This window comes from Gallus gallus, chromosome 24 (assembly GCF_016699485.2).
Source record: "Gallus gallus isolate bGalGal1 chromosome 24, bGalGal1.mat.broiler.GRCg7b, whole genome shotgun sequence".
In the NCBI taxonomy this organism is placed as follows: Eukaryota; Metazoa; Chordata; class Aves; order Galliformes; family Phasianidae; genus Gallus; species Gallus gallus.
This window is the reverse complement of record NC_052555.1, coordinates 2,138,395-2,161,096: the sequence shown is the minus strand read 5'-3', so window position 1 is coordinate 2,161,096 and position 22,702 is coordinate 2,138,395. Positions and strand designations below refer to the sequence as shown.

At 53.1% G+C, this 22,702-nt stretch overlaps 1 protein-coding gene across 17 annotated transcripts in view; it reads right to left on the bottom strand.

Moving 5' to 3' along the window:
* NTM (neurotrimin) overlaps nt 1-22,702 on the bottom strand; it is a 313,044-nt gene that overhangs the window by 3,006 nt on the left and 287,336 nt on the right. For all 17 annotated transcript variants that reach the window (XM_015297955.4, XM_040652025.2, NM_204711.2 and 14 more), the window contains 4 exons: nt 18,322-18,447; nt 2,695-2,829; nt 1,962-2,082; nt 1,344-1,495 (listed from right to left, as the gene is read on the bottom strand). In XM_015297955.4, coding sequence (XP_015153441.1) covers nt 1,344-1,495; nt 1,962-2,082; nt 2,695-2,829; nt 18,322-18,447 — 534 coding nt within the window. The remainder of the gene's footprint in view (nt 1-1,343; nt 1,496-1,961; nt 2,083-2,694; nt 2,830-18,321; nt 18,448-22,702) is intronic.

Genomic DNA, 22,702 nt, shown 5'->3' with positions numbered 1-22,702 from the left:
GCAGGGCTGCACACAAGGTGATGGGGCCACGTTCCCATTATGGCATGTGCCATTCCAAGTGTCTTTAATGGAAGAGAATCCAGTAACTGGCAGCTCTCATTAAACCACCAGCAGAGAGAGTCCTTCTTAACTCGGAGGCTTCTTGTTCAGCCTGCACTGTGCAGCCCTCGAATGGGGTCCCAGGATACATGAGATTTTCATCCCATAAACCAATACAGAGATTACAATCCCAGGCCATGTGGGTCCCCAGGGCAGGCCAGCATGGATGGAGCCGCGTGGCCCCGAGGTGTCCTGTCCCTCTCCTTGAAAAATGGGGTCATTGGTGACCACAATTACCAGAAAGCCCGATGGGGAAGAAGCGGAGATCGTTTCTAAGCAACCCTAATGAAGGCTTAACAGCCAGGTAACAACTAATGTCTGTCACTTACAGCACCGACTTCTTCCTGCAGAAGTGACTGTGATGCTCATTAACACCCAAGGTTGGAGCTACCTGGGGGCTGTGGGTGCAGCCCTGAGCACGGTGAGGGGAAGAGAAACGTGGGGGAACCCAATGCAACAGCTGGTACCCACAGAAGATGAGGATGCAAGCAGCACACAGGTGCTCATTGAGCCCAACATATGTAAAGGAGCAGACACGTGATGGGCAGTGCCTTCTGCACAGATACATGGGGGGACAGTGGGAAAGAGAGACCACGTTTCCAGAGATGCCTTCCCTGCCACCCTGCTGGCACAAGGTGCTAATTGCTATCTTGTTTTCCTTTTCTTAATCACTGCACACCTGCAATCATTGCACACCTACAAGAGCAGTGTCCTGCTCTGCTACAACCCTGCCTCTCCTGCAGAAGAGGGGTCTCTTGCAACCTCTCCAGGCTTAAATTAAATAATTCACACATCATAGGAAAGGATTTGCAATGCCAGGAGCAAGTTGGTGCTTTCCATTAAACCCTCTTAGCACTGATTAATTCCATCCTGTGGTTTGTTTAACACGGGCTGCTATTTATGTCATTCACAGACATGGATGGAGGTCCCCAAGCCCTGCTTCTCCTTGGCATCTGCCAGAGCAAGGCAATGGAAACCTGCAGCCAGACCCTTGCTTTGCACTGATGCCCAAACACATCCACAGTGCCCAACACCTCTAAGCAGTGCCCATTCAGGAGAGTGGTGTGAAGGTTTTGATGCTTCCCCTGTGCTCACCCACAGCCTCTGACCCATGCTCTGCGCTAGAAAGGATGAGTAGGAACATGCATCATTCCAGAAGCCCCAGCTTTCCACTGCACGTCTTGCACAATGGTGGTCACTCCATTAAGCTGTGGTCCCCATCCCAGTCCCTCAGTGCTGCTCACCATAAAGGATCATGCTGGCGTTGGTGTTTCCTAGCTGGTTGGAGGCCACGCAGGTGTAGTTGCCGTAGTCCTGCTCGGAGACGTTGAAGAAAGTCAGTCGGGAGAAGAAGGCTTTGTTTTCCACCTTCAGCCCTTTCTGTCCTTCAGCCAGCCTGGGAGGAGAGCAGTAGGGGAGAAGGTGATGGGGACAGCACCAAGAAAGAAGGAGCCCCCTGTGATTTAGGATGAGAGGTATTGGCCTTAAGTTGCGTCAGGAGGGGTTCAGGGTGGATATTAGGAACTACTGCTTCTTGGAAAGAGCGGTGCTGCACTGCAGAGATGCCCAGGGGGTGGGGGGGTCACCATCTCTGGGGGTGTCGCAGTGCCGTGGGGATGTGGCACTGAGGGACGTGGGCAGTGGGCAACGGTGGGGGGGGTTGGATTGGTGATCTCAAGAGGTCTTTTTCAACTGGAATGATTTTATGATTCTGTGGTTCTAGGAATCCCAACCCATAGGTGTTGGAAGGTGCTGGATCTACACTGGCTTTGCTCTGCGGGTTTTCGGGATGACAGCAAAGCATGGGAGGGGGGGGGGTCAATGTGTGGCTCCCGCCCCCATGGGGCACCCCGAGCTCTTACCGCTTGTCGTCTTTGTACCACTGGAAGTCAGCGGAGGGCACAGCGGAGGCTTCACACATCAGGATGCCCTTCTGCCCCACCGGCACACCGGTGCTCTTCGCATCCGAGATGTACGGTGGGTCTGTGGGGAGGACGGAGCTGGGGGTTGGTGCCTCCCACCTCTCTCTCCTTTTCTTTCCCCATCTCATGGAAGGAGAAAAATCATCTCCGAGCTTATGCCCAGCTCCTGCAGCTCTTGTTCTGCTGTCCAAAGGGGCTGGGCAGATGGGGGACCCAAACCACATCCCTGCATCCTCCAAGGACCAGCACTCCTTGGCTCTCCCTGATGCCCGGAAGCTCCAGGGGTGGCCAGAGTGGAGTCTGGGGGGGGTTGGAGGGTCTTCACTTCTGTCTATGAGCACAAACAGTGCTGCTTTCTTCCTCTCTCTCTCCTTTTTTTTTCAAAACGAAGAAATGCCTGTTTACTGCTCACTTCCCTCCTCTCCCCTGAGGTTATCAGCACAGCATCTCACCACAGGCAGAAAACTCAGGTTGATGGAGACAGCTGAGGAGGAGGTGGAAAAAAACTGAGCTTGAAACAACAAAAAAAGGGGAATAAAAGGGCAAAGCACCACCTGCTTGGAAACCTGCTGCTGCCAGTCTGGGTGGTGGGACCAAAGGCAGGTGAACGCTGCGTCCCCTCGGGGTGGGACAATGTGGCCCTGGGCTGTCCCCACACCCCACAGCTACTCACAGTTGACGGTGACTTTGACTCGCTGGACGACAGGCGCGGCCACGTCGTTGGAGGCACTGCACTCGTACTCGCCCGACTGCTCCCTCGTGATGCCTGTGATCTCCAGGTACTCGTCCTCGCTGATGAAGCCCACAGCTGTTGGGTGGAGGGGGCGAGGGGGGCACGGTGAGCACACGCCCAACCTATGTGGGACCCATGGTCCCCAGCTGGGACCATGTCATGCCATCCCATCCGTCTACTACAAGAAACCCCTGCCAGACAGGTGTCATGTGCACTGGTCCCAGCCCCACTGAAAGCATCACTTGCTGCAGTGGATGGGCAGGGGGTCCTCATCCCACCCCATCATCCTGCCCCGAGGTGCTGCCGGACTCTCCCTGAAGCCTCTCTTTGATCTTTCAGCTTCACTGTATCACAGCCAGCTTATTCCCACACCATCAGTACCAACAGTGCCCTTCAGCTGAAGGGCTCTGTCCCTCTCCCCGTGCCACTCCAATCTCAAAACCATCCAGCTGCCCGAGCACGGAGACCTTACAACAGACGCCGAGTTACACAAAGAACCGCAGCAATTAGGATGCTCCAGAGAAGCACCTCTCACCCAGGAACCACCAGCCCAGATGGGGAGATGGCATCTTCCTCCCTTCCCTGACGCTTCCCCGTCGCCCTTCTCAGCTCTCCTGCAGCTCAGACGCGATAATTACTGCACGAAGCATCTCCACGACCAGTGTCACACTTAATATTCCTATAAATTTTAAACGGTAGTCCTTGGTACATATGTGTGGCAATTGGTATCATATTTTAATTAAGCTTGCCCTACACCATCTGAAATTAATAATAGCTCGAATTACCAGTGTAATTTATAAATTAACATTGCTGCAGCATTAGGAAATAAATTAGCTCTGGACAGCTGTTTCCAGGAGTGAGTGCCAATGGCAGCGAGGCTGAGCACAGGTCCCTGCTCCCAGGGGATGTGGCGATGTGACCAGCACAGCCCTCGCTGCTCACCCGCTGTGCACTGCTGTGACCCAAAATGCTGTGGCTTGACATACTTGGGCGGCCAGCCGGGCACATCTTGCTCTTAACACGTGCATGCAAACTGTACGGCGAGCGCTGCCTGCGTCCCACTGCATGACACCTTTAGAGCAGCTCGTCCCGTGGGTCCCGAAATACTGAGCGCGGTCACACACTGCCCATATGGGCTACTTTGAATGCTGCTGCTACGAGTGCATGCATAAGTGCAGATCTGTGTATAGGGCCGGAGCCTGATGTGTTCTCTTGAACGCCACCACACAGTGCCACATCCTGCAGTGAGCACCCCGGGTACCCACTGAGATGCTGATGCCCAAGCTGCAGTTGCAGTGTTGTCAGCACAAACCCACAGCCCTGCACTGTGCCCACCCCCATCCCACGAACCCCATCCAGGGGTGAGGTGAGTCCTCCCATGCACACGGCCGTGATGGATCGCTGCCATCCACCTGCAGCATCCTCAGCTCTGCGCTCCCAGCGGAGCGGCTGGCAGTGAAAACCGCTGAGCTCATCAGCACTTAGCACAGCACAAGGGCGAGATATGAAGGCGTTACCCCAAAATCGATATCCTTTGGAGACACAAAAATTACAGTTTTATATCCAGCAGCAGTTTGCGCAGCAAAAAGGAGAGAGGGAAGGAAACAAGCTGCCTGTTCCGGCTGACCTAGAATCGGCTCTCAGTAGCACAGCGCTGCCTGCCGATGGAATTACGGCACAGCTGCAGCCCTCGGATGCTCCGCGTGCAGATGTGACTCCGGTTTGTGCAAAGACCCCAACAAAGCTCTGCTCCCGAACTCAGCAAAGGCCCTTCCCCAAATCATCACTCGCCGGCACTGCACGGCTGAGGTTTGATCCCGGAGCAAGGCAGTGCGGGTGCGTTTCATTACCCAGCAAAGGACTTTGTGAAGTGACAGCCAGGGTCAGCTCGCCACCTGCAAAAGCTGGGAAAGGGAGAGATGAAGGCTCCCAGCCTTTGTGCCGGCGTAGTGCAGGAGTCTGACATCAGTGCCTGGTAATCGGCCTCCGGAGGGGCAAAATGCAAAGGTTTGGGGTCTGGCTTTGTGCCATCAGCCCTGACATGCAGAGCCTGCAAAGGTACCACCATGCAATGCTCTGCGTGCCATTGCTGAGATAACGATGATGACACTAAGATGAAGAGCACCGCTGCTTGGGTCCCTGCGTGGATCCAGCCTTGTTAGTGCAGCAATCCCACACCACAGCAGAGTCCCCTGCACACAGCACTTCCCCCTTTCTCCTTCACCTGCTTTACTTTCAACATACATGCACAGAGGCCAGCCTAGGTGGCTATGTACACACAGGCACTGAAGTGGTCTGGACACGAGATGCCCTATTGCGCTTCTGCAGCAATGACAGAGCTGATTTCTGCCAGTCTGTACCCGGATGGAGGCACCTGCTGAGCTGTGCCCCATCTCCTCTCACTGCCTTCCTGCCAAGGGCTTAACAAACAGGGCGCTCTCCACTTCTTGGGTTTTATATCGAGAGCTGCTTCTGATGGGGAAGTGGCAGTAAATAAAGAGCGAAGCCATGCGGCTTGTTATGTGCTGCTCCAGCTGAGAGCACTGGAAATGAATGGGCTCAAAAATCAGCGTGCTAAGCGAGGAAGCAACAGCACTGCCTCACGTCCTCTCCTGCACAAAGGACTTTGCAGGAAAACCAGCTCTGTGTATGCACTGCTGCCCCATGGTTTTTGGGGTCCCCGGTGGCTGGTGATGCTGCTTTGGGGAAGCTGAGCTCCTGAGGCTTAGGATCAGGGCACCACCAACCCAGCCCAGATTCTGGATGGGAGTCATCCCTCTGACTGGTCTCATGTGTATCAGACCCCTTAGGGTTGCACTGCGGGTCTCCAATGGTGCACACTCCTCCTGCCTCTGACTCTGCTTGGAGCTCAGCAGCCCTAAGCCAGCAGCAGCCCTGCAATGCCCAGAGTGACTTCGGGAACTTCTCAGGGCTGCCTCTGCTCGAGCACAATTAGCTGCTGAAATATTGCAGGAATTAATGGCACAGCGCTCTCATCTCCTCAGGAGCTACAAAACCAGCACAGCCAGCACCCATTATTATTATTAATAATAATAATACAATCCAGGCCAGAAATGGAACAGCCATTGACTGTTCAAAGGCACAGCACCTCACTCCTCTGCAGAGAGTGATGACCTAACCTGGTGCAAATGGGGGCACACGGAGCAGCACCAGCAGGGCCAAGGGGCACTGCAAAGCAGAGCAGAGCTTGGCCTGGGGTCCTGCACAGAGTGGATGAGATGACGTGTGGGGAGATCAGGGGCCTCGTGTATTCCTTCCTTGCCTTTCTCCTTCTCTTGCTTCCCCTTTGCTAGGCCTGACTGTGCTCCCCTCTGCCTCCTCCCACCTGTTAAGTTTCCACTGAGCCTCTGACAAGATAATAACTCACCAGAAAGCAAACACATGCTCCCAAATTAATTACGTGCCGCCGTCCCCAGCTCACCACGTTGGGGTCTCTGGGCCATGTCGCTTCCAGTTACCCTGGCTGAGCATCGCTGCGACGCCAGCATCAGAGCGAGGCAACCCCAGCCCTGCAGCAAGCAGAGCTGCTCTCCTTATTTCTGCGCACCACTTTGCTCCCGTGCACCACGCCAGCTCCTTGCCTTTCTCCCTGCACTGATCAGGGCACAGCATGCAACACCCAACAAGCTCCCGGTGCCGCGATGTGCCCATACCATATCCGTGCACCCTGCAGCTTGCTCTGCAGAGCTGCCATATTCCCACCTCCGTGGATCTCAGCAATGGTCCCACTATGGGTTCGGTGCCCCCATGGGCTGTGGATGCTCAGATTCCCAGTGCTGCTCCTGAGTCACGGCCATGCACCGAGCAGGCTAGCCCGAGAATGGGAATATTTTATGGGGATAATTTTATTAAAATGTTTACAACAATGCAGATATTGACATCTAGCTTCAATCAATAGCACAATTTATTGTCCTTCAAGGTGAACATTAAGCCAAGCTGCCCATTAGTCAATATTTACCTCCAAGGTCTATAAATCTTTATACTGGCTTCAGCAGATGTTGACAGTGGCCGATTCCAGATAAGTAAAAGTAAGAGTGTGAAACATTGCTCCTTTTGGAGGTGAAATAGTAACTAGTTAATTACAGCCCCTACAGCAATTCTGAGCTATCAATTTATGGCTACTTCTGGCAATAAAAATTAACATCGCGCAGACTCCCGGCTCAGAGTGACGCTCTTAAAACCAAGAGCCATCCATTTCACATGTCACGCCGACACGGCGGTGATGGCCTTCTTATAACAGTTTATAGTAAATAAATAAAATATACAAAGGTAATAAGAGGGAATTGCTGGCATCCGAGAGCTGATTCCCCCCCCTTCTCCTCCAGTGCATGGAAACGTGGTGTGGGTGTTAGCAGCAAAGCAATGCTTCTCTGTGCAGGGAAGGAGGAGGAGGAAGAGGAAGGAACCCCTTCAATGCCACCATGCCCCAAACCTGACTGCCCTGTGACACAGCCCTGTGCACGTGGGTGAGGGAGAACAGAAGCTGACCCCATCCCATGCCCTTGGGCAAAGGCTGGGGAGGCTACTGCTGCTCCTCTTACTGTTCAGCATCTCCCTGCTGCTACTGACTGCTCATTTGGCACATCGGGAACCAAGTTCAGGCACTGCAAGATGTTCTCTTGTTCTTTTGCTTGGCCGATGGCACCGTGACAGCAGCATCACCTCCACTCACCCCACGCTCTGACTCCCCACGCTCCAGTGGAGGAAGACGTGGGGTAATTAACCTGCTGGAAACCATCCAAAGCAATCATTCAAAAGATGATTTCTTCAAGATTACCCTATCGACCCAGGAGAGCACGGCTCTGTCCTTCCTTCCAAGCACATTGCAACCCAATGCCACGGGCTCCATCTGCAGCCCCTTGGAGGGGTGACCCCGTTACAGAGCTCGGGGTGGGGACAACCACAACCATTACTCTGCTCTTCTTCACCCCTCACAAGCTTTTTCAAGTTTCCTGACAACAAGGAAAGAAGTATCTCACCCTACACAGTGGTTATTGGTGTTACTTAGCATGATTCCAAGGGCTGGTGGTGCACAGACACCAGGCATGCTGCTCCCACAGCATCTCAGCGAGCTGCAAAGGAGAGGGACGTCCTGCAACACCTCAGACTGCCATTAAACAGATGCACACACCACATCTCCCTGCTCCCTGCTCCCTGCAGAGCCCCTCGGGTGCCACTGCATCCCCATGCCATGCAGCAGCCCATCCCGCTCGCCTCGCCGCCGCCGGGAGATGCAGCCGAGCCGCCCATTATAGCACCATTGTGCCGAGTTTTTAGCTTAAAAGTCCTTGAAAGTTTCCCACTGTGACTAGTCAAACAAGATCTTTTTCACTTTTCCTCTCTTCTGCGCTAACAATATTTATACTCATTTCTTTTATTGAAATCTATCTGCCGCCTGTTCTATTAAAGCCGCCTGAGTGGCAGCTCCTATTCTCCGGGAGCCCGCAGCCCATCTATTCTCCAGACAATGAGGTACAAGCAGTCTATCTTCTATTGTGCTTCCCGGCCTTCAGCTCTCAAATCTCCCATCTCCAAAAGGCATGTCAGAAGCGCTGAGATGGAGAGGATGGGGATGCTGGGCTGCCCTGCCGAGCACCCCACTGCCATCAGGGGAGGCTCAGGTTGGATATTAGGAAAAAAATCTCTTCTCCAAAGAGAAAACACAGGCTGCCCCAAGGGAGTGCTGGGGTCACCCCGTGGAGGTGCTCTGGAACCGTGTGGATGTGGCACTTGGAGACGCGGCCAGTAGGCACGGTGGGATGGGTTGGGGTTGGGCTTGGGGATCTCAGAGGTCTTTTTAACCCTAATGATTCTATGTTCCTATGTGGCTGTGACCCCTGCGATGACCTGGGGACGCTTCGCTTGTCCCCCAGCTCTGCACATCGTGACTCTGCGCACTGCAGCTCGCACACAGGGATGTTTGTGAGCTTCATGCAACTTCTTTGTGAGCAGGAACAAAAAAGGAGCGCTAAGCCCTTTGTCTGCAAGAAGCAGTTCATTGGGAAATAAAAGGATTATGGAAATTAATATTTAAAGAAACAAAACACAACAACTCAGGGACCAACCACCCTTGAAGGAGGCTTTAACTCAGGAGCAAACGAGCCACACAAAGCACCAGTTCTCACGTTTCGGTGAGCCGAGCTAATAGTGGGTGACCCTACAGCACAAGGCTCCTTCTCCCTCCCTGTCCCCACTGCTACCCACAGCCCCAGCCCTCCCCTCGCCCCTCCTCCCTTCCCTTCCTCCCCACTACTTTTTCCCCGTTGCCGCTCGCAAGGTGAGAGAGGACAGCGTCGCCAGAATGAAGGATTCTCCTGGATGCCCTCTCCCAGCAGCGGCCCTAATTCATTTTTCATGGCCCCTCGCAGTGACAAAAGCCGCTGCTTCTCTCTTGTAAGCGTGCGCCATGCAATAAGTCAAAGCTGATGTGCATTTTCCCCCTGGGTGCCGAAGCTGTGCTTTTGATTTAATTTGTCCTGTTGTTTGGCTCTCAGCCTTTGCCGGCGAGTTCCTTTGGAGAGGCAGCAAGGTAGGGCCCCATGCACGGGGAAGGGCTGCCTGACAGATGGGGTACAGTGGGTAGTGTTTAAATAATTTGCTGCGATGATGCCGAGATGTTGGAGAGTGACAGATGCTCCGGGAGAAAATCACTCAGACAAAGACACGCATCCTGTTTGCAGGAGCTCTGCTCCTCCATTAAATCCTGTTGCAACTTGGCTTTCCTGGAGCCCGTCCCATTGCTGGCAGCTCTTGTGCTGTCTGGAGGAGAAGCAGCGCAGCGCAAGGCTTGGCCCTGGCTAACACCAAGAAGCGAGCTGCTCTTGTTTGCAAAACACCCAAGAAAATGCCACGCAGGTCCACAGTCACCATTGCAGGTATCGCAGTGAGGATAACGATGGTGAGATCCCTCAGTGCCCTCCAGTCACAGAATCATTCAAGTTGGAGAAGAGCACTAAGATCCCCCAAGCCCAACCCATCCCACTGTGCCCAATGACCACATCCCTCAGCGCCATACGCTCAACACCACACTTCAGGACGGAGCATCCCCAGCACCAACCCGTCCCTCTGCTCCCCATTTTCCTCCACGTTATTCCAAACAACACCTGCTGGCACCCAGGACCGTAAAGTCCCTCTGGCTGCAAATCTAAACCCAAAGGCTTTCCCTGCAGGAGAAGCTCTTACGACGTAATTTCAATCCGAAGCGTTTAAATGGCTGTAACCTCTGCTAAGCTGCATTTCAGCCGCATTAAGAAAATATCCCGAGGATGGGAAGCAAGTGGCATAATGGCATTAGAGTGAAAAAAAAATAAGCATCATAGTGCTGGCTAAATCCATTCAGAGCGCTGGCAAGAAGTCCCACAGATGTGGGAAACTTTCCCTGCACACTAAGCCTGGCCGCCAGCTGCCGGGGAATGGGGATGCTTTCCAATTCACCCCAACTCACCCGGGATGAGGAGCACCCAGCCTGGCTCTTACCCTCTGAACTGGGGCCAGGTGAGGCCGGCTGTTGCCTCTCCATCATCTTTAGCCTGTCTTTATTTTTTTTCAGACACGCTATTTTCCAGCCCAGTGGCCTCGCTCTGTCCCTCGTGTTTTATGGCATTGATGTCTCCATTTCTGGAGGATCAGCCGCAGTATTGTGGCTTATGGAGAGCAGCCAGACAGGTGAGCACGGCACCTCCGGGGGTCTGGGCGTGCTGTGATCCCAGGGAAAGTGGATGAGGAGTGGGGTCTGAGGGCTGCATGGTGCCAGGAACACCAGGGATGGGTGGTGCTGGCCCTGGGCAATGGGAGAGACTGGGAATGGGATGAGCAGCCGACAGGTGGGGTGGGGAGGGAGCAAGAGGCACTGCTATGCAAGGGAAAAGCCATTCTAAATAACAGCAGTGTAGCACAGGAAGGGGAAAACCCCCCAGGCTACGGCATTGCTGCAGCTTTAAATTATACTACAGGAGGATAAAAATAAAGGAGAGGGAGATGGAGAGAGAGACCGTGAGGAAAAAGAATTGCCATTGTTTTACCGAGCAGATGGGAAAGTTCAGGGGATCAGAAAAAGACTATTATTATCTTGACTTGACCGCGAGAAGATGGGAAAGGAAGAGGCATTTTTTCTCCCTGCAGCAAGGAGTGCCATGGCAGGAGTCACTTCAGCAAGGAGCTGGACAGAAACAGTGCTCCGTGATCTGAGCACAGCACCGGGATCTGCTTTTCGTCCCCTTCCCACCAGCCCTGATCCAGCCAGATGCTGCACCCTGCATTGCTGTTGCACAGCCGGGCAGCGGGCATCCATCACTGCCTCCAGCTGTGCCACCCTGCCTGCACGGGGCCAGCTGTGCTCCAGATGTGCTCACAGAGCCCTGTCTTCCTGCAGAGCATGTCTTTGTGAAGCTGAACCAGAAGCATTCCAGCTCCTTGCCCACGGTAGCACACCAGAGATGAGGAAACACCCTTCCTGCCCATGCTTGGGGTAGGGGAAGGGCACAGCCCCCAACCCCATGGTGCTGGCCCAAGCACCAGGCTGACTTACAACACGGAGCACGCACCGGTGTGGTTTTTACCTTGCCAAGTGTCAAGGCTGTGGGACGGGGATGTGCAATGGAGAGGTGATGGCCTCAAGCTGTGCCAGGGGACGATCAGATTGGATATTAGGAATAATTTCTTCTACAAAACAGTGGTGCTGCACTGCCCGGCTGCCCAGGGGGTGCTGGGGTAACCATCCCTCGAGGTGTTCTATTACTGTGGGGATGTGGCACTGAAGGATGTGAGCACTGGACACAGTGGGTTGGGCTGGAGTATCTTAGTGCTCTTCTTGAAAGCTAACATACAGAGGAGCTCAGATTGGTTCCTCCGGGTCTCAGCCATCCTTCACCCATCACATCCCTCCTTGCAGTCTCTTCACCACTCCCCAGCTTTGCTCCCTGCCTCTCCACCACACTGTGCATGTTTTGTCCCTCCTCGCTCCACCACATGGTCATTCCCTCTGTCCATAACCCTCCCCTTGCTGTCCTTCCCTTGCCCTGACACCGCCGATCCTCCTGCAGCCGCATCCTCTGCATCTCCCACACTGTGAGCATCGCACCCCCGGGAGGTGGAACGGGGGCTGGCAACCTGCCCTGCCTAATCCCACAGCTACTGACTCCTCGTGCACTTAATATTCACGACAGAGAGAAACATTTCACGGCGAATTGGACGCACATTCAACTGGAAATGGAAATTTTATGACTCTTCTCACTCCAAGCCGCAGATTACACCAGCTGAGAAAACATGGAAGCAAATGAACAACCTGTGAACTGTAAAGTATATTAATAATGAAATCACAGCCTGGGAAATGAAGGCTTTATTCTGTTTATATTCTGCTCCATTAATAGAGAGCACTCTCGCTGGCTCCGCCCCATTAGCCAGCAATCTGCACAGAGGAAAGCAGGGGAACGGTGGCATGGGGACAGGGGGACAAACCTCTCAGGAGATGCCATCAAAGCATCTCCCTGTGCTGCATCCACCTGTGGACACTGGGATGCACTGGGACTGGCGAGCATGGGGAAGGAAGGGAGCAGAGCGCGATGCTGGGAAGAAGGGCATGAATGTCAGGTTGGCTATTAGGATGAACTTCTCTGAAAGAGCAGTGATGCACTGCACAGCTGCCCAGGGAGGTGATGGGGTCACTGTCCCCGGGGGTGTTAAAGAAACGCGTAGATGTGGTACTGAGGGACATGGCTTCATGGGTAATGGTGGTAGGCGGATGGTTGGACCTTAATGATTCTACAAACGTGGGGGAAAACAGTTCTAAGACCACCAGAACGCACCCAGCGAGGTGCTGTCACCGAGGAGAACACTGTCACATTGCCCACGTGGCTGCAGACCCTTCCCACCGGTGGAGCACACGGTGGCTGAGATGCTGGCGGTGCTGACCCTATCATCAGAAGAGGACAGACGCACCACAACTCAATTGCAACCTCCCATCCCTCCAAGGACAGACACATCCCCGTACCCCCAGAAGCCATCACGATGGGGTGGGAGGACCTGGCCCACGTGTGACACAGCCCGGCCGGGCTCTCTCCTCCCCCAAAACAACTGCCATGGCTTATGCAAAGCTCATCACGGGAGCTAAAACGAGACGAGTTCTCTATAGCTGAAGCGACCTGGTGTTGACAGAATGGGGACGCGTTTCCACAGCTCAGATTTTTATAATAATACCTCGAGGGAGTCTCTGGCAAAGTTTGGCCCAAATATAATTAGTTTGCACAGCTATTAGGGGCTGATAAAAGGTTTTAATTTGTGTGGAGATCTCTCGCATCTCAGACACTCCCGTTCCTTGCTCTTCCTCTGCCTCCAAATGCCAGCTGAGTGAAAGGCACATCCCGAGCCAGCGACACAAAGCCCTGCATGAACCGGGGAAGGAGGGAGAGCTCTGATTGCTAAAGAAGAGACAGAAAATCTGGTGAGCCGACGCTGTCAGCGCGTTGGGTTTTGTCCGCACCGGGAGCACGTGGGAACTTCCCCAGTCCTGCTGCTGCTGCTGTGTGCATGCAGGGCTTACGAGATTGTCATGCAAATGGGTCGGCTCTGGAACGAGACAAATAAATCTCCTGCGCTCTTATTGCTATCGCTTTGCATGGGGCCGTGGCTCCCCTGTGCTGGGCACGGCGCGAATGCAGATTGAGGCCTCTTGCAATGCCACGGGAAGGTGGTGAGCAATGGGATGAGCTCAGGGATAGAAGCTGGGGTGCAGACAGAGCCGTGTGCTTTTTGCTTGGGAAGAGCATCCCAGGTCCGCGTGCATCCCCCAGTCCCGGGGAGCTGAGCACGCTTTGCCTCTGGTGAGGAGGGAAAGTGTGACACTGCAAAGCTGTGCTTAGGGAATATGCTGGAGAACAGAGGTTTTTTCCCCTCCTTTCTGTAATGGAAAGGCATTGCCTCATTTGTAGCTGGTAGGGGTCTTGTTATTTTTGTATGGAAATGCATCTTGTAGAGGCGGCTGTGCCAAATATGCAAACAAATCAGCTGAGTGGGTTCATTTCCACCATGTGGAGAAACAAAAATATTACATTTATATATACACACGCATAGGTACATAATCTCCTGTTGCTTTGAAATAGCAGGAAGAACAAGGGCAGAGCAGTGAAGGAGAGATGCTAAAAAGGGCCATCCACAGCTCAGCACCCAACGTGCATGATGTGTTACCCAGGATTAAGTCACTCCTACCCTATCTTGCTCCCATAGCAAGCTGTGGGCTCTTGGGGGCTAAATCTTTCCTCTGCTCCTGGCAGGATCCCATTGCTGCTTGCAATGTGTGCACAAGAACTTTGCAAGCCAGCACTGCCTTCACCTTGACCAAAAACTGCTGCCTGTGCCACATTGGTACCAATGGAAATAAGCCACCAGTGACCCTTTTCCCAATGGATCTGTCCAGAGTGCACTGATTAAATGCACATCAAAATGGGTGGCAGATTTACAGGTTAACAATGATTTAGTGGAGTGCACTGCAGCCAAATTAATGCCGGCTATAATGTAGTTTACCTCATTAAACAATGCACACCAAGATCCTGTCTGTTGTAAAACAATTGGTCTCTGAAGCCTAGTGTTCATCTTCCAGGGTTGCTGGGAGATAATAAATGGGTAATATTCCGGCGATAATGGTAATGGAGTCACGGCTCAGAGCTAATATTATGGCAAAGCAGTAATTATTTCAACAGTAAACAAGGGGACGGTTGAGCTGCCGACAGGATTGGAGCCTGTTGAAATGCTTCAGTTAATTTAGCTGGAGCCCAGGCCTGTAGTGCCTCCTGGAAGGAGGATGAGGGTTGTTGGCTGAGCCTCTGCAAGACGCCTGGGCATCAGCCTCTACAGGCAGTCAGGGCCTCAGTGCTGGAGAAAGGCCACTGAGACCAGGGGGACACATGCAACTAGGCGAGATGGGACGTCACGTCAGACAGAGCAGCCAACCCAGCCCAGGTCAACCCAATCGAACCCAACTGAGCCCAACTAAACTTAAGCCAACCCAGTCAGATTCAACCCAGCCTCACTCAACTCAATCCAACCTAACTCAACCCAACTCAATCCAACTCAGCCCAAGCCAAACCAGTCCAACCCAAGTCAACCCAAACCAACCCAATGATGCAGCTCTGGGTTGGTTCTCTGCTCCAGCCACAGGAGGCTCAATTCCCTTCCTTCAGATACTGCTGTTGATGGCCCATACAACATTTTCAAAAGTCCTTCTTCACAAAGAGGGGTTCACACCCCTACCTTCCCCAAGGCTGTAGCTGCCTCTGGTGTTTGCTCAGCTCCAGAAAATTCACACAACTAAATGTCATCTAAATACAGACAAGAAAGGCAAGACAGGTGCACTGGCCTCCTCCAAAACCTTCTGAACCTTCAATAAGAGCCAAGAGACAGTGTAAAAACATAAGATCCAGGAGGAACACAGCAGTAGCCTTGCACAAATCAGCTGCTCTCTGTGAGAGCCATTTCCCTGTCAAAATGACCAGCAGAGAGCACAATTCTCTGTTATTAAGTGAAAGTGGTGACTGGAGGCACGGTTACAGGGAGCCTTCCCTGGGGACAAGGATTTCCCTTGCTTCTCTCAGTGCCTCCTGTCAGGGCTCCAAGGCATCTCCTGCCTGCAGTCCAGAAAGGATCTGGAACGATTAGGGGCAGCAAGCAATGCACTCAGTGGACAAACATCTGAAGGGAGCGGATGTGTCCCCTTCCTGGGGACATGCAACTCCTCAAGCTGGATGTTTTTTCAGCAGCTTTTCCTCTTGTTTTAAGCCCTGCCAAGAGCCGGAGAGAATCAATATATCCAAATATACCACGCTTCTCCCAGAGTCCCTCCGCTGCTTTGCTGCTGATGTATAGACAGACGATCTCAAGAGACCTCTGCCACATCAGGCCACCATGTCCCATCTATCTTAAGTGCATATACAAGCTGTGATTACTCCCACGCCCAAGCACCTCACATCCTGAATGCATTTAGCCTCCCCTCAGCCCTGTCAGGCGACGGATTGCTGTCTCACCTCTCCCAGGGAGGAAGCAGAGGTTAACAGAGCTGCTCACGGAGGACAGCTGGGTTATGGCAGGATGGGGCCCTCCAAGCATCGCATCCCCCTCCAGGTGCTGCCTGGCCCAGCAGCAATGCAGCACTGTGCTTATGGGGCAGGGCTGGGCTCCTGCTTTCATTGCCGAGCCTAATCCTAAGATTAATGAGGGATTCCTGGTATAAAGATCGTGATCAGCCCTCTTATGAGTAAATACACCATCAAGCCAAACCATAATGTTTTCCTACCCTGGCAGCCTCCGTCTTAAGCCTTACACCAGAATCCATCACACTACAGCGATAATCAAACAGCAATTAGACAAAACCATGGCAGAAAAGTCTATCAAGGGTTGTTAAGGATGACGAGTTGGATGCAGCCCTTGGCTCTGGATAGCAGTGAGCCTTTGGTGCCACTCCCTGCAGTTCAGCAGCACTTTTCCTGAGCTTAAGAGGAGGCAAGACGGGTCTCGTGCCTGCTGCAGGGATGCATTTGTTCACCAAGAGATGAAAACCAGACTGACAACATGGCAATCACCATGACAACATCAGAGTTACCCAAAAAATAAATAAAGAGCCCAGTAACTATGGAAACACCTGCGTGACCAAAACCACACCATTAACCGGAAGGTCTCACCATCGTTTGCAGATAGCATCAGCACCGTGGTGCCAGGACCATAATACATCTGAAGCCTTCGGAACTTTGAGACGTTTCAGCCTGCTGGGAACACCTCCCTTGACTGCCATCCCAATGGGTTTGGCACAGGGGATGGAGCTGGCCCGCTGGGTGCTGGAGCTTGGCTTCCCAAATGGGTTTTCTGCCAGGTGCAGCCCCCAAGCCCCTTGTCACAGCTGCAGCTTCTCAGCAGAGCCCTGAGATGGAGGAACGTGTGTCTGCACCCACCTCCTCCTTATTCCATTTCAACCTGTGCACTGACAGGAGACAGGTGGCTGGGAAGGGACTGCAGTGGGATGGATCACTGGGGAGTTGAGCTGCTTTGGTGTCAATCCTCTGGGAAACCAGACTGCATGCTCCTTCCAATGAGCAAACACTCTTATTTGCTCCATTTCCCACCAAGAGCCACAGAGCAGACTGAGAGCTGCTTAGAAAATGATAAAGCCCGTGAAGTGCTGCTGTGCAGAGGAGCACTCATTGGTGCAAGTATGGGAAGCGGCTCCTCCAGCACTGGCATGGCAGCAGCCAGCTTTGGGTCCTGGATCTCCAAACCACAGCATCTCCTCCCAGGGAGCTCGTCATCACCTTGGCATCTTCTACAGCACCTCTGCACACCTGCTCTGGCTCTTACTTCAGTCCCTGTACTTCAAATCCTTGTCTCCTGCATGCATTCAGAATTGGAAACGGAGAAACAGAGCATCCCCAGAGGCAGGGAGAGGAACGGGAGCTACATGCAGCCACCAGAGCTGTCCTGGGCCATCCCTGTGCTCAGCACCTTCCTCTGTCAGGCAGCCAGAGCCAGATAAATCTTTGCAATCATTTGCTCTCTCTGAGCTTTGAAGGCAGAATGCCTAATCATAGCCAAAATCGGGTAAGAGCTGCTGCTGCAAATTACACAACACCACAGGTAATTTCTGATTAGCTCACTCTTCCTCTCGTGATGCATCCTCAGTTTCCATAGCAGCTAAGTCCTAAGTAAAATGGAAACATCTGGTTCAAGCACAGGTAAAGATTCCCTGGGGAAAGAAACCTGCAGGATGGCAGCAAACAGTGAAAATGGCCCCTGTGAAAGTGAGAGGCACTGGGGGCCGGGAGCCTGGTTAGGAGAGGATGGATGGGTGCAGGGGAGGAAGGCAGCAAGGGGCAGGGAGTGGGAGAGGAGGGTCCTGGGGGCAGGAGGGGTGTGGGATGGAGAAATGTATCTTTCAGAGGCTCCTGTCGAGAGAGCAGGCAGAGATGGCACCGACTCTGCTTGCTCGCTGCTGGGGCCATGGAGAGGGATGGGTCTGGCCCAGCAGCTTGTACAGTGAAAAGAACAAAAACCAACTGCTCAGATACAGTGGGGAAAGGATTCTGAAGTAACACAGCCCCGAACGGGTGTGTACGGGAATTCACTTCCCAGCAGTCCCACCCACACAGCTCTGCTCAGGGTTTGCTTTCCAATTAACAAGGCTACCAATTAATGCTCCGCGTGTTTTCTTGTTGCTCTGCACCATTTCCAGCCCCTCTCTGATGCAACGTGTGAGGCTCCCCGGGGGGCTCTCAGCACGCAGCCCTGTGCCACACGCAGCCACCCACTGCAGCAGCCCCAGCACTCCCAATGCACAGCACAACTCCAACCCGGTACCCACCACCAATCCTCCACGTAAGAAGAAAACCCATTATTCCTCTCCCCAAGCCACCAGGCTGGGTATTTCCCTAATGAAAGCCCCCACTCCTGCATCCAGCCGCATCTTTTCAATGCACACCAACTTCTCTATGCAACTCCAGCACCAGGCGAAGCAGCCAGCAGCACCTCCCAGTCCTTCTTGGGTTATTTTGGGTGACTTTTGGCTCTTACCTTTGGGCGAGATGTGTCTCCAGGTGATTGTGGGGTCTGGCCTGCCCGTGGCTATGCAGGTGAGGCTGACGTTGCCACCTTCATTGATGGAGATGTCAGAAGAGATCTCGGTAATTTTCGGCGACACTGCAGCAACACAAAGAGGGAAACACCAATGTAAGCAGACAGCACCCTCAGAGACATGGTCTGATTTTCGGGTGGTGCTGTGTGGGGCCAGGAGATGCACTCAATGATCCTTATGGTCCCTTCCAGCTCCAGATATCCCATGATTCTACAGCTCTGAGCCTTCAATCTGCTACCCCGGTGCAACACGAGCCCCTGGGCATGCACATGGCATGGGTCCAGACCCAAAGAGGGGACATAAAAAAGAAAGGGGGCTGGCGATGGGGAACTGACAAGGAGCACATGGGGTATTCCCCACCCAGCTGCTGCTCCCAAGGACCCCATCCCTTTTTGTCCCCATCCCGGCTGCTGCACACACACCGCAATGACTGCAATGGCCTTGCACGCATTGCCTCTGCTGTGCAGGTAAGTAATTTATTGATCCGTAAAGCACTCCAAGACGCTCTGGAAGGGATTATGTCATGCCAGTGCCGTGCAATAAAATAAGAAATGATGGATTTTTTGTGAACATGAGGGTGATTTACGGTTTGTAGTTGGAAGTGTAGTTAAAGTACATTTTAAGTGGAAATCAAGGTGGGTAATGAATTATTCCCTGTTTTGAAGGGCTTCTGGGAGTTCATTTTTTTTGCTGCTCTAATCTGCTAATCATGCACCGGATCAGGCGGTCCCAGAACGGGGGGCTCTGGTCAGAACAGTGGCTGTGAAGGCAGCACCAAAGGCAATATTAAAATTCATCAGTGTCATTAAGCCCAGCGTAAGGGCACACATCTCCCGGGATGGCCAGCTGGGAGGTGCTCTGCCAACAGCCATGTAGTCCATGGAGATTCAATTAATGATAAAGTGCTACAAGTGGGGAGATACCAAGAAACCAATGCGTGCTTCCCACAACAGAGCTTTTGGAATCACACGGGCCATGGGGGCGTGATGTTGCTGAAGGGGTGAGCAGTGCTGGAGCAAAAGGCCCATGGCTGCCCAGGGAGGGCTGGGGTCACCACTGCTGGGGGCGTTCCACAGCCATGGAGATGTGGCACTGAGGGATGTGGGCAGTGGGCAACACTGGTGGGAGGTGGACGGTTGGACTGGATGATCTCAGAGGTCTTTTCCAACCCTGATGACTGTAGGGCTCTAAGGAGCCCAGCTGACCCCAGCGGTCGGTCCCACACAGCGAGGATATTATCTGCCATCTCCCGTGCAATGCACGCCGCTCCAAGGAGGAGCCTTGGCGATGTTTTTAATTAACGGATTCGCATCACTCATATTTGGCTGGTTTTGCTGAGCTCACCGAGGCTGGCAAACAGTAAATTCAGCCCTCGCATTGTGATTCTGGTGCCGCGCACAGGGATTTGCATCCACACGGGTGACGGATGGAAATCTGCAATCAAATTAAATGACCAGATTCCAAAACATAATCAAAACAAATCAAACTTCGGTCTCCACTTGAAAATGCATCCTGAAGGGCATCGCTTCCTCCTCCTCTTCCCCAGCAGAGCAGCACCAGCGCTCCTGCAGTGTTTCATGCTGCTGGGGATGGGAGGGGAGGTGAAGAGATGGCTTTGGCCATGCAATGGGAGAATGTGCAGCGCTGCAGGACAAGTGCAAATGCAGCTTTTGGGAATGGCCCAAGGTTGGTTGGTCTCCAGCAATGCACTGCAGCCTGCATGGGATGAGGTGAGGGCCGGGGAGCAGGAGAGCGACAGCATCGGCAAAGTCTTTAGGAACCGCTTAAATTAAAAGCGGTAGGATTTAACACGACAGTTATTGTATGCTAATTAAACGTTTGAATAATTAACCAGGCGCACTATGTAAAATGCCTTTCTTGAGACTTAGCAGGTACGTCGTAAGGCTTTTACTACACTAGAGAGGGAAACTTCAATAAATAAGTGATCGCAAGTATATATTTAACATTATTTAACGGCCGCCGGTGCTGCCATTCCCTCTGCATTCAAGGCTTTACCCATCAGTCAGCCCTGCTGCAGCACCGGGGCAGAGGAGAAATTCCTTTTGCTGAGCGTGGGACGCAGATGGAGCTGCGCCCCAATGGGAATGAATAAATAAATAAAGCTAAATAAATGCCGGCTTCCCAGGCGGGAACCTCTCCTTGCGGGCAGTCCTTTTGTGTTCAGCATCTCTCCTGCTCAGAAGTGATTAAACATGGCAGTGTTGGCCAAGCTGCTCCAGTGACACAGTGCAGATTTCCCCAGAGACAGCCTGGCGTTTCATCGATCTGAATTCTGCTTTTTTTCCCCCCTTTTTTCTTGCCACACTGATGGGAAAGGTCTCAGCGCAGTGCCAAACTGCGAGCCCAGAGCTCGGCTGGACTTGCATGCACGGAGTCCCTGGGACAGAAAGCAGCGTGCTTAAATATTTAACCAAGCCATATGGCACGTTACACACTCAGGGTGTTCAGTCAGGTGATAGATGCCTGTGCAGCTCCAAGCATATGCACTTGCCTACACAGATGTACTCCCCAACTTGTGCTGTGTGCGCACGCACCCTCCTGCCCCTGGCACAGGCTGAGCCTCCCAGCATCCATCCCAGAGCCAACACAGGTGCAAACGCCCCTGCATGCACTCTGCAGCAGCCAAATGCAGCGCTGTGCACAGATGCTGAGTCCCTGCACCGCATCCAGCTTGTCCCTATTGACACACACTGCCCAGAGTCTGGAGCAAGCTCACCACCGGATACGGTGGAAGGAGACCAGCACGAGCCTGCAGTGAGGAACTGTGTTTTTTGGCTCAACCAACTAAATCCTGACCAAGACATGAGATGGGGCTGCAGCATCTCTGCCTGCTGCGAGTGCATGGGGTATTGCTGGAGAGCACAGCACGGGTGCACTCAAGGAGTCCCACAGAGCCCAGCATCACATGAGCACCGCAGAGCCCCAGCACTGCCCACGCCAGCAGCCTGCCAGCAAGACGGGCTCCGCTGGTAAGGCTTGCTTCCCCCTCATAAAACATGCAAACCTCCATCCTCCAGCACGAGCAACATCTGCTCCAGATCAAAGGCAACAGCAAAGAACATCTATAAAAGCATCTTGAAGCCAGAAAAAGAGGGAGAGTCAGACTTGCGTTCTGCGGGCGATCTGTGATGTGCACTGGCAGCTTCCTGAGCATCAGGCTGCCGGAGCTCCTGCCTTTAATAACAGTCTCTTTCTGCTGTTACCCACAGACTTCCCCGTGTTTTACAGCACACTGCTAGCAGGGCCCTGCTGCTGGGAGCCCCAGCCCTGCTCACTGCACTGCCATGCATCACATCGAGCCCACGCTCCTGCACCAACAACCGAGGGACAGCAGGGCTGGTTGGGATGGGGTGCAAGGACCCCAACACCAAGCTATAGAATCATAAGGGTTGGAAAAGACCTCTCCGATCCCCAAGTCCAACCCCAATACACCCCACTGTGCCCACTGCCCACATCCCTCAGTGCCACATCCCCATGGTTATGGAACACCCCCAAGGGACAGTGAGCTCACCACTCCCAGGGCAGCTGTGCAGTGCAGCACTGCTCTTTCAGCTAATGATTTTTTCCTAAAATGTGCTTCTAAATGAGTTGCTGCCACTCTCACACAACCATAGGAGAAAAGCAGAGAGGGCATCATCCTTCCGTAACACCAGCACAGCTCAGGAGCTGCACTGAGGAAGTAGGAGGAACAGAGAGCATCCTCAGAGCCTGCTTCCAGTTACGCTGCTGGGCCATGCAGACTTGCATATAAAAAACTCCCAATTCTGGGTGCAGACCCTACCCTGGGTTTGCACAATCCCTTGGCTCAGCTTCACTGAAGGGCTCAGCCCCCCCAACCCCCCCCCCACAAACCTGGCACCGGGAGAGGAGCCGGGAAACGAAGAGGACATACATAATGACCTTAATAAGCAATTAATAAATAACTAATGGCAATTGCTCGTTTTAAAGCGAGGCGTAATGAGATGTGTCATACAGCACTGAGATGTAACTAAATGATTTCCTGAGCCCATAACAGCTCCTGTTGCAGCAGAGCTCTCCGAGCTTGGAGGACACCAAATTTTTTACACCCGTCTCTGCAGCAGGTTATATGGCAAGGCATCGAAATAACTCAGAGGGGGAGGGGGGAGAAAGACGTTCCCAATCATTCATTAGTAAAGTATTTGTGAACGCAGATGTAATTCACCGCATAAGCCGCAGGGCTTCTGCAGACAAACTTTATAGCTAAGTGCCAAAAGGGAGCCCAATCTGATTCCACTTACGACAGCATAAATCTGCGCTGCTCCTGCCGTCGTCAACAAG